Source organism: Terrapene carolina, unplaced genomic scaffold (genome assembly GCF_002925995.2).
Source record: "Terrapene carolina triunguis isolate 2854851 unplaced genomic scaffold, T_m_triunguis-2.0 Scaffold130, whole genome shotgun sequence".
Taxonomy (NCBI): domain Eukaryota; kingdom Metazoa; phylum Chordata; order Testudines; family Emydidae; genus Terrapene; species Terrapene triunguis.
Genome location: NW_020664481.1, coordinates 32,531,716 through 32,546,777, shown reverse-complemented (window position 1 = coordinate 32,546,777; position 15,062 = coordinate 32,531,716). Strand labels below are relative to the sequence as shown.

Sequence of the window (15,062 nt, the reverse complement as noted above, 5' to 3'; positions counted from 1 at the left end):
AAACCCCTTCTGAGGCTGAACCTACATTCACACCACTCTGTTTTTTTGGGACCCTCTTCTCAGGGCAGCATGGGATAGGATACAAAAGAATTTGTACACCATATCACCACAGTGGGCAAAAATATTTTTTTTTTAATTTAAAAAATGAATTTTCTAATTTAAATTATTTAAATACAAGTTTATTTTTAAAACTAAACTGATTGTCAATTTCCAATTTAATAATGTAGGTTGAGGCCTAATTTTACTATAATCTATTAAAATAATTAAAATAAAATAATATTAAACAATACATGTGTTCTGCCAAAGTTTTAAAGCAAGTCATTTGACTGAACTAAACAAATTCTGACTAAGTACCTGGAACTAGAGGTTGTTGAAGTGCTAAAACAGGCTGGGAGGGAGTTTGGGTGGGAGAGGGGGCTCAGGGCTGGGGCAGGGGGTTGGGGTATAGGAGGGGGGAGGGGTATGGGCTCTGGGAGGGAGTTTGGGGTAGGGTTGGGGTGCAGGAGGAGGTGCGGGGTGTGGACTCCGGCCTGGAGGCGTTTACCTTGGGTGGCTCCCAGTTGGTAGCAGAGAGGGGCTAAGGCAGGCTCCCTGCCTGCCCCGCTCTGCTCCCAGAAGTGGCCGGCCCATCCCTGTGTCCCCTGCGGAGGACAGGGGCCTCCGCACGCTGCCCGTGCTCGCAAGCACTGGAGACACAGGGGGAGATACCCCTCCCCACGGGGCCACAGGGACGTGCTGGCTACTTCTGTACTCAAAAACAAAACAATGTACAACTTCAGGGGCCCACAAGACCACTCAGTCCTACTTGTTCAGCTAAAAACAAGTGTGTTTATATTTACAGGAGATAATGCTGCCAGCTTCTTATTAACAAGGTCACCTGAAAGTAAGAACAAGCTTTCGCATGGCACTTTTGTAGCCAGCAATCCAAAGTATTTATGTGCCAGATATGGTAAACATTCATATGCTCCTTCATGCTTCGGCCACCGTGCCAGAGGACGTGCTTCCATGCTGATGGCACTCGTTAAAAAAATGTGTTAACTAAATTTGTGACTGAACTCATTGGGGGAGAACTGTATGTCTCCTGCTCTATTTTACCCATGTTCTGCCATATATTTCATGTTATAGGAGTCTCAGATGATGACCCAGCATATGTTCATTTTAAGAACACTTTCACTGCAGATTTCACAAAGGCAAAGAAGGTACCAATGTGAGATTTCTAAAGATAGCGACAGCATTCGACCCAAGATTTAAGAATCTGAAGTGTCTTCAAACATCTGAGAGGGAGGAGGTGTGGAGCATGCTTTCAGAAGTCTTAAAAGAGCAACACTCTGATGAAGAAACTACAGAACCCGAACCACCAAAAAAGAAAATCAACCTTCTGCTGGTGGCATCTGATTCAGATGATGAAAATGAACATGTCGGTGTGCACTGCTTTGGATCGTTATTGAGCAGAACCCATCATCTGCCTGGACACGTGTCCTCTTGAATGGTGGTTAAAGCATAAAGGGATATATAAATCTTTAGCGCATCTGGCACTTAAATATCTTGCGGTGCCAACTATAAGAGTGTCATACAAACGCCTGTTCTCACTTTCAGGTGATATTGTAAACAAGAAGCGGGCAGCTTTATCTCCTGCAAATGTAAATAGACTTGTTTGTCTGAATTATTGGCTGAACAAGAAGTAGGACTGAGTGGACTTACACGCTTTAAAGTTTTACATTGTTTTATTTTTGACTGCAGTTATTTTTTTGCACATAATTCTATATTCGTAAGTTCAACTTTCATGTTAAAGAGATTGCACTACAATACTTGTATTGGGTGAATTGAAAAATACTATTCCTTTTGTTTTTACAGTGCAAATATTTGTAATAAAAATAAATATAAAGTGAGCACTGTACATTTTGTATTGTGTGCTGTAATTGAAATCAATATATTTGAAAATGTAGAAAACAGCCAAAAATATTTAAATAAATGGTATTCTATTATTGTTTAACAGCGCAATGAATTTTTTAAATCTCTTAAGAGCCCTAAATGAAACACTTTTTATTTAGTGACTTTTGTAGCTTCAAATGTGGTAGGTTTTTTTTTGTTTTTTTTGCAAGAAGCTAAAGTTTTACACTTCACACTTATAACTGTGAGACGTAGAAATTTTCCTTTTACTTACTAAGATGTGTTGCTGTAGCTGATTTCTGGGCTCCTTCTTGTATGGTAGTTACTGAGCACTGTTAGGGCTTGTCAACACTGGCAAGTTTCTGCACAGTAAAACAGCTTTTTGCGCTCAAACTGCAGACTTGAACACACTGCCAAGGCACTTTGTGTGCAGAAACTCCTCAGTTGCAGCGCTGAAAAAAACCCACCTCCACGAGAGTCGTAAGGCTATTTGCATAGAGGCTCCAGCACTCTATTGCCAGTGTAGACACTTCATTGGTTTCTGCGCTGTAATTGGCCTCTGGAGCTGTCCCATAATGCCTCAAGTGACCACTCTACTCATTGTTTTGAACTCAGCTGCCCTGGAGACATTCGTCCCTCCCCTTTTAAATCACTGTTTCTGACAGCTGTTCCATGCTGTGCTGATCTGCTCCGAGAGACAAACCAAACCATTAATGTGGAATGCTCATGCTGTTGAACACAGAGACAGAGGTGTGTGTGTGTGTGTGTGTGTGTGTGACAGAGAGATTGCTGTTCAGAGCGCCCAGGGAGAGAAGCGGGGGGCTGATGTTGGGGTTTCCCCTCCCCCTCCCACTGTCTGAATTTACAAGACAGCATGCTGACACACTCTGTCCCCCAAAACACACTATCTCCCCATCTCCATGCGCGCGCACACACACACACACACACACACACACACACTCTTCCTCTCCCCCCACCCCCCACCCCCCCACCCACCCCGACACTCCAGTTGAAAAGCAGCTGGCAATGTAGTAGGATGCTCATGGAACAATGGGATTGGAAAACCTGCATCATGTGATGCTGTGCCTGCCCCATGAGGCATTGCAAACCCTTACCAAAGTACCCTGCAGCCAGTTGCACAGTGGGATAGCTACCACAATGCACTGCTGTCTTTGCCATTGTAAGAGCGGCTAATATGTATGCGCTCCAGTGTCACAAGGAACAGTGTGTATACGCAACAGCAGTTTAATTCCAGCGTTTTAATAAAAGTGGTATAACTTGTGGTGCAGAAACTTGCCAGTGTACTTGCAAAGTTTTTGCGCTGTAAGTTTCACCAGTGATAGGGAACCGGTGAAAGAAAAGCACTGGTTTGTGTACTCACTTAATTCCTCAGGCGTCAGTGAGTGCTTACACTAGCAGGACTTCCATTGCTGATGAGAGCAGCGCTGTAGGGCAGCTATCCCACAATGCAGCTCTCTTGATAAGTCTTGTGGGAAGGGGGGGGTGAGCGGAAGGCATTCTGAGTCCATGCTCAGTGCCCCCTGATGCACTGCTTCATGTCCCAGCAGCCCCATTATTTCCTTGTTTCTTTCGTGGCATTTTTTAAAAACCCCTGCTGTCTGGCTGCTTTCCCCGCCACATCTACAAGCAAAGGGAAGGGGAGTGTCAAACTTCCAGTGGCTTACAGGGGGAGGGGTAGATGTCCGTTTACCTGGTGTCAGAGCAGTGGAGATGCTGGCCAGAGTGGTCACTTTTGGAACTGTGGGTTATTCTCCGGAGGCCAAAAAGTGTTTACAGAGGTAGAATGTGTCTTCACTTTCACAACAGTGCAAAAAGAACAGCGGAAAAACTGTATGCCTCTCGTGAAAGTGGTTTTCTTTTTGCGGTGAATCTTCTGAGTTTCACCGCAAAAAGTCATTAACAAGTGTAGACGCTCCCATGGTTTTAGTGCAAAAAAGGGACATTTTGCGCTTTAAATGGTAAGTGTAGACATAGCCTTAATGCACAGTGATCAGTGTGTATACAAGAAAAATGCCTTTATAATCCAGAATTGTTTCCATTGGGCAAAGAGGATTTTTTAAACTCTGTCTGTCCTTGAAATCTTTTGGGGGACAAATCAAAATACTGTAGACTTTTATTTAAATTAAATTTTAAAAAATGCAGTGCCCATGCAAGCAAATTCAGACGATTGGAGTGGTTTGCGTTGAGATGCTTCTAATGTAAATAGGCTGTGATATAGCTATAAACTAATTTTTAATTATAGAACTTCCTTTGAATACTGATTTTGAAGAAATATTCGTGTAGGAGAGAATGGTAAAATGGCATGTATTGGGGGGCGGGAGGGGAGGATTACCTTATTTTTGGATCTCTGGTTTGTTTTTGTTTTTTCTCTAGTTTTTATTTCCATTGTGTAGTTCTCTTATAGATTGTCTGTACTTTATTCCCAAGTTTTTTTTTTTTTTCCCCTTAATCTTAATTTAGGCTTGGAGGAAATTGAAATCTTAAAGATTTGTTTTTCTTTGCAGTCAAGTCAACGGTGTTGCTTTATCAAAGTCCAACAACTGGTCTCTTTCCCACAAAAACGTTTGGTGACAACCAGAAGGCAAAGGTGCAAGACAGTCTTTACTGTGCTGCATGTGCTTGGGCATTAGCAGTTGCATACAGGTAAATTGTTATTCTTCTGATTGTAAAGACTGTTAATAATTATCCCATGTTTTGATTTTATGGTGTTGAATACCATAGAAGCATCTAACTGAGAGACATCCTTTATCAAAAATAGTTTTGTAAACCTATGGAAATGAAAAAGGTATAAGAAGCATGGTATAAATGTGCATATTGCTAGTTTAAAAACAGTGTCACTTGACTTTCATAAGTTAGAAAACTGTTTTTTTTATTATTATTATTATTTTTAGCATAACCTTTTGAGATGTTTTGTCTTCACGTAAGCACCTCTTCTAAATTTTCACTGTCACCGGTATTCTCAGGCAGTATGATTAAGGCATGTTGCCAAAAATCCTTATGGTAGCGAACAATATTCAAAGAAGTACTACTTCCTGAATGAGTGGAGCATGTGATGATAAATAAAGATGGCAAGAGTCTTGAGAGTGGTGGCAGCTGGAAGCAATTAGATTGAGTCTAGAAGACAAACTGAGATTTGAGAAGTAACCAGAATGATTCTTGATAGGAAAGAGGACAAAGAGTATTTTAGTAATCCAACCATAAAGCACCAATTTTGTTAAAGGGTGGAGTGTGAATTGGTTTTCCTCTTCTCAAATTAGGGCTTGTTTATATTAGTTTCTTAAATCAGGTAATTGCCAGCAACATGATAGGGGCTAAACTAGACACGCCCCAAATATATGTTTTGGATTACAGATGTTAGTGGTTATAGGTTTAGTGTAATTGGCAGTCTATTAACCTGAGATACGAAACTCTAGTGTAGACATACGTGAAGGGTAAATCTGCTTAGATGAAAAAGGATGTCTTTTATTGCAGCCCTGTTTTCATAGTTTAAGAAATTATTTTTTAGGACTAGTCTACAGTTTTTACTAGCATAACTATGTCAGTAAGTAGTGTGATTTTTGCCATCATAGTTTTGCTGAAACTCTAGTATAGGCACAATAATATCAATATAAATTTGCCTTTTACTAGTATAGCTTATTTTGGTTCATAAAACAGAAGGAGCTCTACCAGTAGAAATACTTTTTATATACCTGTATAAATGTGTCACATTAATGAGTTTTTGCCACCTGAACTATAACAGCACTACTAAAACGGCAAAACTTTTTAAAATGTAGACAGGCCGTTAGGTTAAAGGGCAGAGAGAACCTTTAAGAGAAAACGTTGATATATTGAAAGTGATACGGCATTGAAGCGAAACATGATTTTTTTGCAGTATGAATCTTTTCCCCTACCATTTTTGAAGATAAAATTAAAATGCAGTTCTAATCTGAAAAGTGAGTTTAGGAAATTAGGTAGTAGGGCTCCACGTTTGTCTTGTTGACTCCAGATTAGATTTTATCAATTTAACTTGATTTTTTTTTCTATCAGTCTTATTAATTCAGCCTGGTATCTGGAAGATAAACTGGGTTCTTTCATTCTCAGACATCAACACTGATACATTTTGCAGGCCAAATTTTTGCCTTCAGTTATACCTGTGCACTTCCGCTGTGTGCCTGTTGTTGTATATTTGTAACTAGAGGCAGAATGTGACCCAATAATTGAAACTTAGTTTTGATTGTGGATGAGAGAATAAAAACCTCGTTTTTCGAGTAATGTCCGTATGGGTGCTCCACTGTAGGTGTATGTGCGTCCCTGCGCCTCTAATCGGAGATCTTTGGTAGGAGTGTCCGTTGAGCCTGTGCATGTGCTCTCTCTCCCCCATGGTCTGCCTCGAGGCTATTTAGCACTGGGCGGGCAAACCCTGCTCACTTCCTTCTCAACCGCCTTTGGCCTGGAACAGTGAACAGTCGTCCCTTCTTTATCTGTGTCATTAGCATAAGTAGTAGCAGTTTTTGTTTATTTGTTCTCCTTAATAATTAGTTTATGAATATTTTTTTTCTTAAAACCAAAGGAGTCATAAAAAAAAAAAAAAAAAAGTAAAAATGTTAGTTTCCTGCCCTATCTGGGGGCATCCCCACCCCCCCAAGGCATTTAGTAGACTTTAATTTTTTTCTGGATCGTACCAAGAGGATGGCTGCAGATTCCCCTACAGGAGGTGGCAGATACACATCACAAGTTGGTGTATATTCTGCACACCTCATCCAGAATTGCCCTCCCAATTAATGAGGCGATTCTAGATCCTACCAAAGTCATCTGGCAGACACCAACCTTCATCCCACCACCAGCAGCAGAGCCAAAAATAAAAATAATAAAAAAAAAAAATACTACATCCCTCCAAAAGAGGCAGACTTTGTTTCAACATCCGCAACCCAACTCCATCATAGTGAATGTGGTTAATGCACAAAGCAAGCAACATAATGCCAAGTCAACCCATATGGTCGGGCTTGACAAGATGGCATATTTGTCGTCGACATTACCGTTTAGAGTCATGAATTACCAAACTGTCATGGCCAAATACAATTTTATTAATTATGGAAACTCAGTGCATTTCTAGAACATTTACTGGAGACACAAAAAGAACAGTTTCAGACCATTCTTCAAGAGGGTCAGTTAATAGTAGCCAGACTGGTGCTAGAGACAGCACTGGATGTAGCTGATTAAACCTAAATTATGAGAGTTCTGGAGGCCTCAACAAGTCTCCTGGTGGATGGATTGTTATCTGTTTCAAACTATCAGTTCATGCAGACTCAGTCAAAAATAAAATAAATAAATAAGCTATACAGAAATGTCTACTTTTGATGTATCTTTTTATTGTCACTCCTTTTACCTGACTTTTTGAAATGAGGTTTCGGGCTGAATAACTTTGTAAAATTCCAGTTCCCTAACTTTTATAAGTATAGCTTCATTTCTAAATTTCTGTTTGGAGTATAGCCCAAAAACCTGTGACAATCATAATAATAAAAAGTTGTAACCCTTTTTTTCACTCCCATAACATTATGTAAACAGCTTTTTAAATTTCACTTACCAGCAACATCAAGAGTATCTTGTGAGCTCCCTGTTTCACTAACCTATATAAATGGTCTTCACAACACATGGATTGCAGTAACTTTTTTCCCCTAAATTTTTTGCTATGTAACCCTTTGCTGGGCGCTCCTACGAACAAGGGGACATCGGATTTCACAGGGAAGGGCTTATTTCACAGTCCACCTTGCATTTTTCATAGCCGTTAAATTGGTAGGGCCCTAGCTATAATCAGTGCCTGAATGAACTCCTTTCCAAATTTTACCCAAATCTTAGGTCTTCTGTTCCTTATCCCCTTCCTTCCCAGCCCCAACTTGTTTGAACAGTAGCCTAGGAAAGTGAGCAGCACTTTTAACTGGAGTTAATTTATAGTATGATTTGAAGAATAACGGGAGCCATGTTGCTCCCATCATTATTTATGGGTAAATTCCCTGCAATTCATGCTAATGTGGTACTCTTTTAAAACAGTACTTCTCCATGTTTAGTATTCCACATTCTTTTTCAAACAGATAGTGCTGAGCAAGATCGTGTTAGTTCAACTGTAATGTATTTATGAGAAGGGAAGAATGACATGAGAATAATGAAAAATTTAGTCCCTACTAACAGTCAGCATCAAACAGTAAGGAGATAATCATTTTCGCCAGCACGATTCAATTATATTTTTAGTTGAAGAGCTAATTATAATTCATTATAATATAGAGAATTTTTGTTCAAGTGCAGATGATCTATTGTATAGATAAAAAATGTGGGTTAGATTTTACCCTTTCTTAATCTATTATTTATTGGTCAAAATTGTATATCTCTATCTCTTTGGCTTTACTTGAAAGATTGATTTAAAATTGTTTGACTCATCAAAACTACTTTTTTGCCTTTCATAACAGTTCATGTTACAGACATACCTTTGCATATCCCTATTTTTATGACTACTCCCTAATTATTCATGGTGGCTGCAAATGAAAATAAAATATTCTTGACCAGCGTAGCATTACCTTAGGATTTTATTTTAATTAGCAGCTGAAATGGTTGCCCTTAAAATGTTTTATGTTTAATTTCACTCTTATGCTTGAAACATATTATGAAAGGCTAGCAATAAATGTAGTAATTGAGAGCATTAAAATATTAAATGGGAGCCAGGATTTGAAAAGCGTGGTTGTTGCCCCTATTATCCATTTGTATTGAAGGAATTCCTTACATCTTCCTTTTCATTTAATCTTTTAATTCCTCCCCTTTGTGGATGAAGCAGAAATGTTTGGAAGGATGGAAGAAACAGATATTGGAAAGGAAGGATTGAGAGGGGAGTGCTGAATACCTCATGTTTACAGTAGCTGACAGATAAACAAAGGCTAGTGAGAAAAGGGGTGATACAAAATACAAAATAAATCCCATATATCATGCTGTATGTCTCCAGATCTCAGGAAGCAAAGACTTTACATCACTCCAGCAAGATTTGTATCAGAGGGGTAGCCGTGTTAGTCTGTATCCACCAAAACAATTAGGAGTCCGGTGACACCTTAAAGACTAACAGATTTATTTGGGCATAAGCTTTCATGGGTAAAAAAACACTTCTTCAGATGCATGGGGTGAAAATTACAGGTACAGGCATAAATATATATTGGCATATGAAGAGAAGGGAGTTACCTTACAAGTGGAGAACCAATGTTGAAGGCCAATTTAGTCAGGGTGGATGTAGTCCACTCCCAATAATTGATGAGGAGGTGTCAATAGCAAGAGAGGGAAAATTGCTTTTGTAGTGAGCCAGCCACTCCCAGTCCCTATTCAAGCCCAAATTGATGGTGGTCAGTTTGCAAATGAATTTTAGTTCAGCAGTTTCTCTTTGAATTCTGTTTTTGAAGTTTTTTTGTTGAAGGATGGCTACTTTTAAATCTGTTATTGAGTGTCCAGGGAGACTGAAGTGTTCTCCTACTGGCTTTCGTATGTTACCATTCCTGATGTCGGATTTGTGTCCATTTATCCTTTTATGTAGAGACTGTCTGGTTTGGCCAATGTACATGGCAGAGGAGCATTGCTGGCAGCTGATGGCATATATCACATTAGTAGATGTGAAAGTGAATGAGCCTCTGCTGGTGTGGCTGGGTCCTATGATGGTGTCACTAGAGTAGATATGGGGACAAAGATGGCAACAGGGTTTGTTATAGGGATTAGTTCCTGGGTTAGTGTTTCTGTGGTGTGGTGTGTAGTTGCTGGTGAGTATTTGCTTCAGGTTGGGGGGCTGTCTGTAAGCGAGGATTGGCCTGCCTCCCAAGGCTTGTGAGAGTGGGGGGTTGGAGAGGTTTTAGCTGGGGGCTGTATGTGATGGCCAGTGGTGTTCTGTTATTTTCCTTGTTGGGCCTGTCCTGTAGTAGGTGATTTCTGGATACTCGTCTCGCTCTGTCAATCTGTTTCCTCACTTCCCCAGGTGGGTATTGTAGTTTTAAGAATGCTTGATAGAGATCTTGTAGGTGTTTGTCTCTGTCTGAGGGATTGGAGCAAATGCGATTGTATCTTAAGGCTCGGCTGTAGACAATGGATCGTGTGATGTATCCTGGATAGAAGCTGGAGGCATGTAGGTAAGTATAGCGGTCAGTAGGTTTCCGATATAGGGTGGTGTTTAGGTGACCATCACTTATTTGCACTGTAGTGTCCAGGAAGTGGATCTCTTGTGTGGAGTGAGGTTGATGGTGGGGTGAAAATTGTTGAAATCCAGGTGGAATTCTTCAAGGGCCTCCTTCCTGTGTGGTCCATATGATGAAGATGTCATCAATGTAGCGCAAGTAGAGGAGGGGCACTAGGGGACGAGAGCTGAGGAAGCATTCTAAGTCAGCCATAAAAATGTTGGCATACTGTGGGGCCATGCGTGTACCCATAGCAGTGCCGCTGACTTGAAGGTATAGGTTGTTTCCAAATCTGAAATGGTTGTGGGTGAGGACAAAGTCACAAAGCTCAGCCATCAGGTGTGCCGTGGCTACATCAGGGATCCTGTTCCTGACAGCTTGTAGTCATTCGTGTGGAATATTGGTGTAAAGAGCTTATAATACATGGTGGCCAGGATGGTGTTTTCAGAAAGATTACCAATGCATTGTAGTTTCCTCAGGAAGCCATTGTACTTTGGAGGAAGGCGAGATGGCAAAAATACTAGTGGTAAATTGTGTTCCCTTAGTGCAATTACATTTCTTCTGTGAGAACAGAGTTCCTTCCAGTCCTTTAATTGCACAACCAGTTTAGTGTGATTGGACATTCTTTGCTCTCAAGAGGCCCAGGGCTAAGTCAAAATAGGTGCTATAAGCCAGAACTCAGTTGCAGTGTGGGGAAGATGGCACAGTTCTTGCATTGATGTTACTGTCCTTGGTTCTCCACAATGTTGTTTACTTACATTTCTTTAGAACGTTTTGGGAAAAATAAGAAACCAAAAAATCAAGGCACTTGAGTTAAGAGCTTTAATAGCGCTCTTCACTCACCCATTTCTGTCTTATACTTAGTTTTTAAATAAACGGCCGTTGCAAACTATAAAGTTAAAACAGTTGAAATTTACTCAGTGCGTATTTCTGTGGTCTTATTTGTGAGGGGGCTTGCTTGCCTTTTCCTCACTTGAGTTTTGTAAATGAAGATGTGTATTTCACTTTTGGTATATGTATCTGTCCGTTGGTATGGAATGGTACTATTTAAAAAACCTCCAAATGATATGTTTTCAGTCCATGATATGAGTCTTAAAGACACCACTGTGTTTATTGATTGTCACTATGGCAAGCGGAATTACAGCACACCTGCCTAGTACTCACTTCTCTAACAATACACTGCTACTAATGTGACTCATTCCCCATGGCAGTACTCTCATACTTGCATACAGTGCAATAATCTTTAAACTAGCCACAGTTAAATTAGTGATGGTGATAACTAAGTTTAGTAATTAATCATCAAATATGTAAATACTTACAGATTGCACTGCTTTCCATATTTGTATCAGAGCCCCATTGTACTTGGAGCTCTATAAAATATAGGATAATACTATCCTTGACCAAAAAAGCTAAAATGTTAGTCAGAGAGCAGGGGAAAAAATGCAATACATGAGCAAAGTGGTTAAGGTAATGCAGATAAATATTAAATCAATTTTTATTTAAAAAAAAAAAAGAATTTATTTGTATAATTTTTTGTAATATATTGAATTTAATTGTTTAAACCATTTGAATTCATAGCATAGCCATGTTAAGAGAGAGGTTTCTTGACAAAAGTAGCAACTGGTTGGCAAACCATTAAAATGCACTATTATAACTCTTCAAAAAATGTAACTTTGATTATATCAATGATAAGCATTTTTGCAAAATTAAAAAGAAAAGTTGCAGAACTTAAGTGTCCCAAAGAGTTCAAAAAAGAATATATTTTGCTCTTGTAAAACAGCTGGAAAATTTTTCCTTTTCATTTTATTTTGTTTTGAAAGAGGAAAAAAAATCCTACAGTGAAAAATTTGCAGGCAAATTTGTAGCCCACAATTCTTGTTGCTAAGGCATACCATAAACTGAAAAATGTGGATTGTATCATGGAAAAACTGACAGGACTCTAAATGTATTAACATTAATGGGTGTCGCTATAATATAGTGTTTAACTATGTAGTTAAATACTTAATTATCAAAAGCACTACTACCTTTAACTTTTTTCCTAATGCATTTGCAGTTTGTTTCATGGGTTATCTCTCTCACTTAGGCGCATTGATGATGACAAGGGAAGGACACATGAGCTGGAACATTCTGCCATAAAATGTATGCGAGGAATTCTCTACTGCTGTATGCGCCAGGCTGATAAGGTAAAAACACTGCAGTGTAGACACAAGCGCTCACTTAATTCTAAAGGATTAATTTAACTATAAGCAGTAACCTCTTCCAAATCCAGATAAAATTAAAAAGGCAACATAATACTACAGTGCAGTCCAGCTAAGAAAGGACTGGTCTGATTTTCTGGGCCTAGCCATGTGAAAATGTGAAAAGTAAGAAAAACTTCACCCTGTGTATAAATCATGGAATATATTTCAAAATTACCTTTTTAAAATTACTATTCAAATTTGAGCCTATGACTGGCAGCCATCTAACTAAAATGTTAATAGTTTGTGATATAGTCAGTATAGTGGTCCTATGAAAAACACTCGAAGCAAGCTTCTGGCATGCTTCATTACTAATTTATCAATCATAACAATGAGTAATGTTTTCAGCATTTATGACCTGATATTCAGAACGGCTGAATACCAGCAACTCCCATAGAAATCAGTGGGAAATGAGAGTGCTCAGAACGTTTCAAAATCAGGCCATTGACTTAGTGGTTTTCTGTGGAAGGATGTGGGATTATCTGGAGCTCCTTCCTTTCCTGACCTCAGAAACCTGGAGAAAAGGAGCTTTCAACACTAGGTGATACTTCCTTGCCACTGAATTTCAGATGTTAAGAGCAAGGTACTCTGCTGTTGAAGTGATGCTGGAACTTTCTTGGTCAATTGACCAGGTAGATCATTGAGTATACTGGTCATCACTTCTCTATCTCTTTGTGGCTTAGTTTTACATTGTAATAAGTAGGTACTAGCGGAGCACCATCAACATACTCATCCCATGATCTCCCTGTTAGCAGACCCTGAATATTCTGGGATTATAACTGGGTTTTTTCCCCCATCCATAGTTAAGGTTCCTAGGGAATACCTTGAAATTTCAGAATTTTGTGTAATTACGTTCTCTCACATAATACACTGCTGGTGATGGGGTTTTGTCTCTGTGTGTGTCTGTGTGCATGTGTATGATGTAAGGGGTAAGGTAGCCAAAGAGAGTGGATGAGTTAAAGGGACTCTGTCAACTTTAAAATAACATTTGTCTGAAAACTTGTATATACTGTTATTCCAAGTAACCTGGAAAATTAGTATAACTGAAAAAGAATAGAGAAAAAAATCCTTTCTTTTCCATTTTGTTTACTTTGGGCATTTGACATTACTTAGTACATAGTCAATTTCACTGTTTTGTTTGATGGCCTGTTGTTCTTAGTGTCTTGTACTCTAGCATATAATGACATTACTCTCATGTACTGCTTTGTGGGACCTTACATACACTCTGTTCTCTGAGATCTGCGGGAAGGTATTTATCAGTAATACAACAGCAGGGTTGTTGCTTTTTCTGTGTCCTGGGTCAAAGGGATGACCTCTTTTCCTAGCCCCTGCATAGAGTGGGAAGCAACAGGAACTGAGATGCAGTTTAGTGAGCCCTTTTTTTTTCAATCTCTAGACTCTCTACAATGCTGAGGGAGCAATAGGAGCCTGACAGTGATGAGACACTTTCACTCCCTGGACCTCTACCGAGACCCCAGGTAGCAACTGAAACCTGGGGACAGGGAGACCTTTTTTTTTCCTCTTTTCAGTTCTCTATATAGGGCTGGGGGATGGGAGCCCTTCATTTCCCAATATGGGGCCGTTGAGCAATGAAAGGCACAACATACTTCTCTACAAGTCCCAGAAAAGAGTGAAGCAGTTGGGAGGCTTCCATGCTGTTGTTGCTTTCTTTGAAGGTGAAGTAATAAACAGGAGTGTGAGCAAGGGGGAATTGGGACAGTGGTAATCATGAACATGTTCGATCAGGATCCGCTTGGGCCTGTCCACTGTCCCTTACTTGAACAGACCCTTATAAAGCATTTTTTAAAATGTAAGTAACTTTGAGAAATAAATGTAAGGCATGCTATTTAAAAGATGTTCTGTCTGAAATTTGAGTTTATTTTTAAATTGTTCAATGTCAAATTCTTATTAACATTGTCAGGTTAAAATAAAGTACCCATCCTTTCTGTGTAGGTTGATTTGACAAGGTGATGTGAAACTGTTGTAAGAGAGAGAGACTTCATCTAGGATTACTTATGAGCAGGTATCCCCAAGAGATTGAGATTTGAACTTTATGAATGGAGTCTTTTTTAAAAAAACAGGAATTTGTGTATCCCTTTTATTTCATGTAACTTCTATTTTGTGTTAATTTCTAAAGAGCTATGTTTGGCCATATATGAGAAGGTGTGGGGATAAAGATGGAAGAGAGATGGATTTTTCTGTAACTGCTTTTAAAGTTATAAAAAACTTAAAGCAGCAGATTTTGTTTTTAAATGCTGCATATTTCTCTCCTTAACATACAGGAGTTTGTTGTGGAGAAAGAATCAGAGGGGGACGTGAATAATAAACAGTAAATAAGCATTGATTTAATGTTACGTACATACTGGCTGTCATTTGTTACCTTGGTTACTATGTGTGGGGCTCTATTCAAGCAATGGAGTAGCAGAAGCAGTGTGAGATGCCATTAGACACATAATTCCAATTGGAATTATCTACAAAATATATACTGTACTTTTACAGTTGAGAGATTTATATTAGGAAAAGCATGAGTATGTATGCCAAAAATGACTGCACTTGAAATCAGTATATAATATTGCTTGTGGCTCACTAATTACACTGATTGTCTTCTACTGCGATTGGAAAGGCAAACTATAACCTGAAATATCTGTGTAATATACTGATATACTCACTGCTGTCTACACACATACAAATACATATTAAGTAAATTGTATTATGCTGTCATCCAGCATATGAATTCCGTTCC

General features: G+C 39.2%; 1 protein-coding gene across 1 annotated transcript in view; it reads left to right on the top strand.

Annotated features, from left to right (window-relative positions):
- Window positions 1–15,062, top strand: part of PHKB (phosphorylase kinase regulatory subunit beta) — a 199,460-nt gene that overhangs the window by 25,879 nt on the left and 158,519 nt on the right. The window contains exons 3-4 of the mRNA XM_026652662.2: window positions 4,416–4,554; window positions 12,166–12,265. Of these exons, the coding sequence (XP_026508447.1) occupies window positions 4,416–4,554; window positions 12,166–12,265 (239 nt within the window). The remainder of the gene's footprint in view (window positions 1–4,415; window positions 4,555–12,165; window positions 12,266–15,062) is intronic.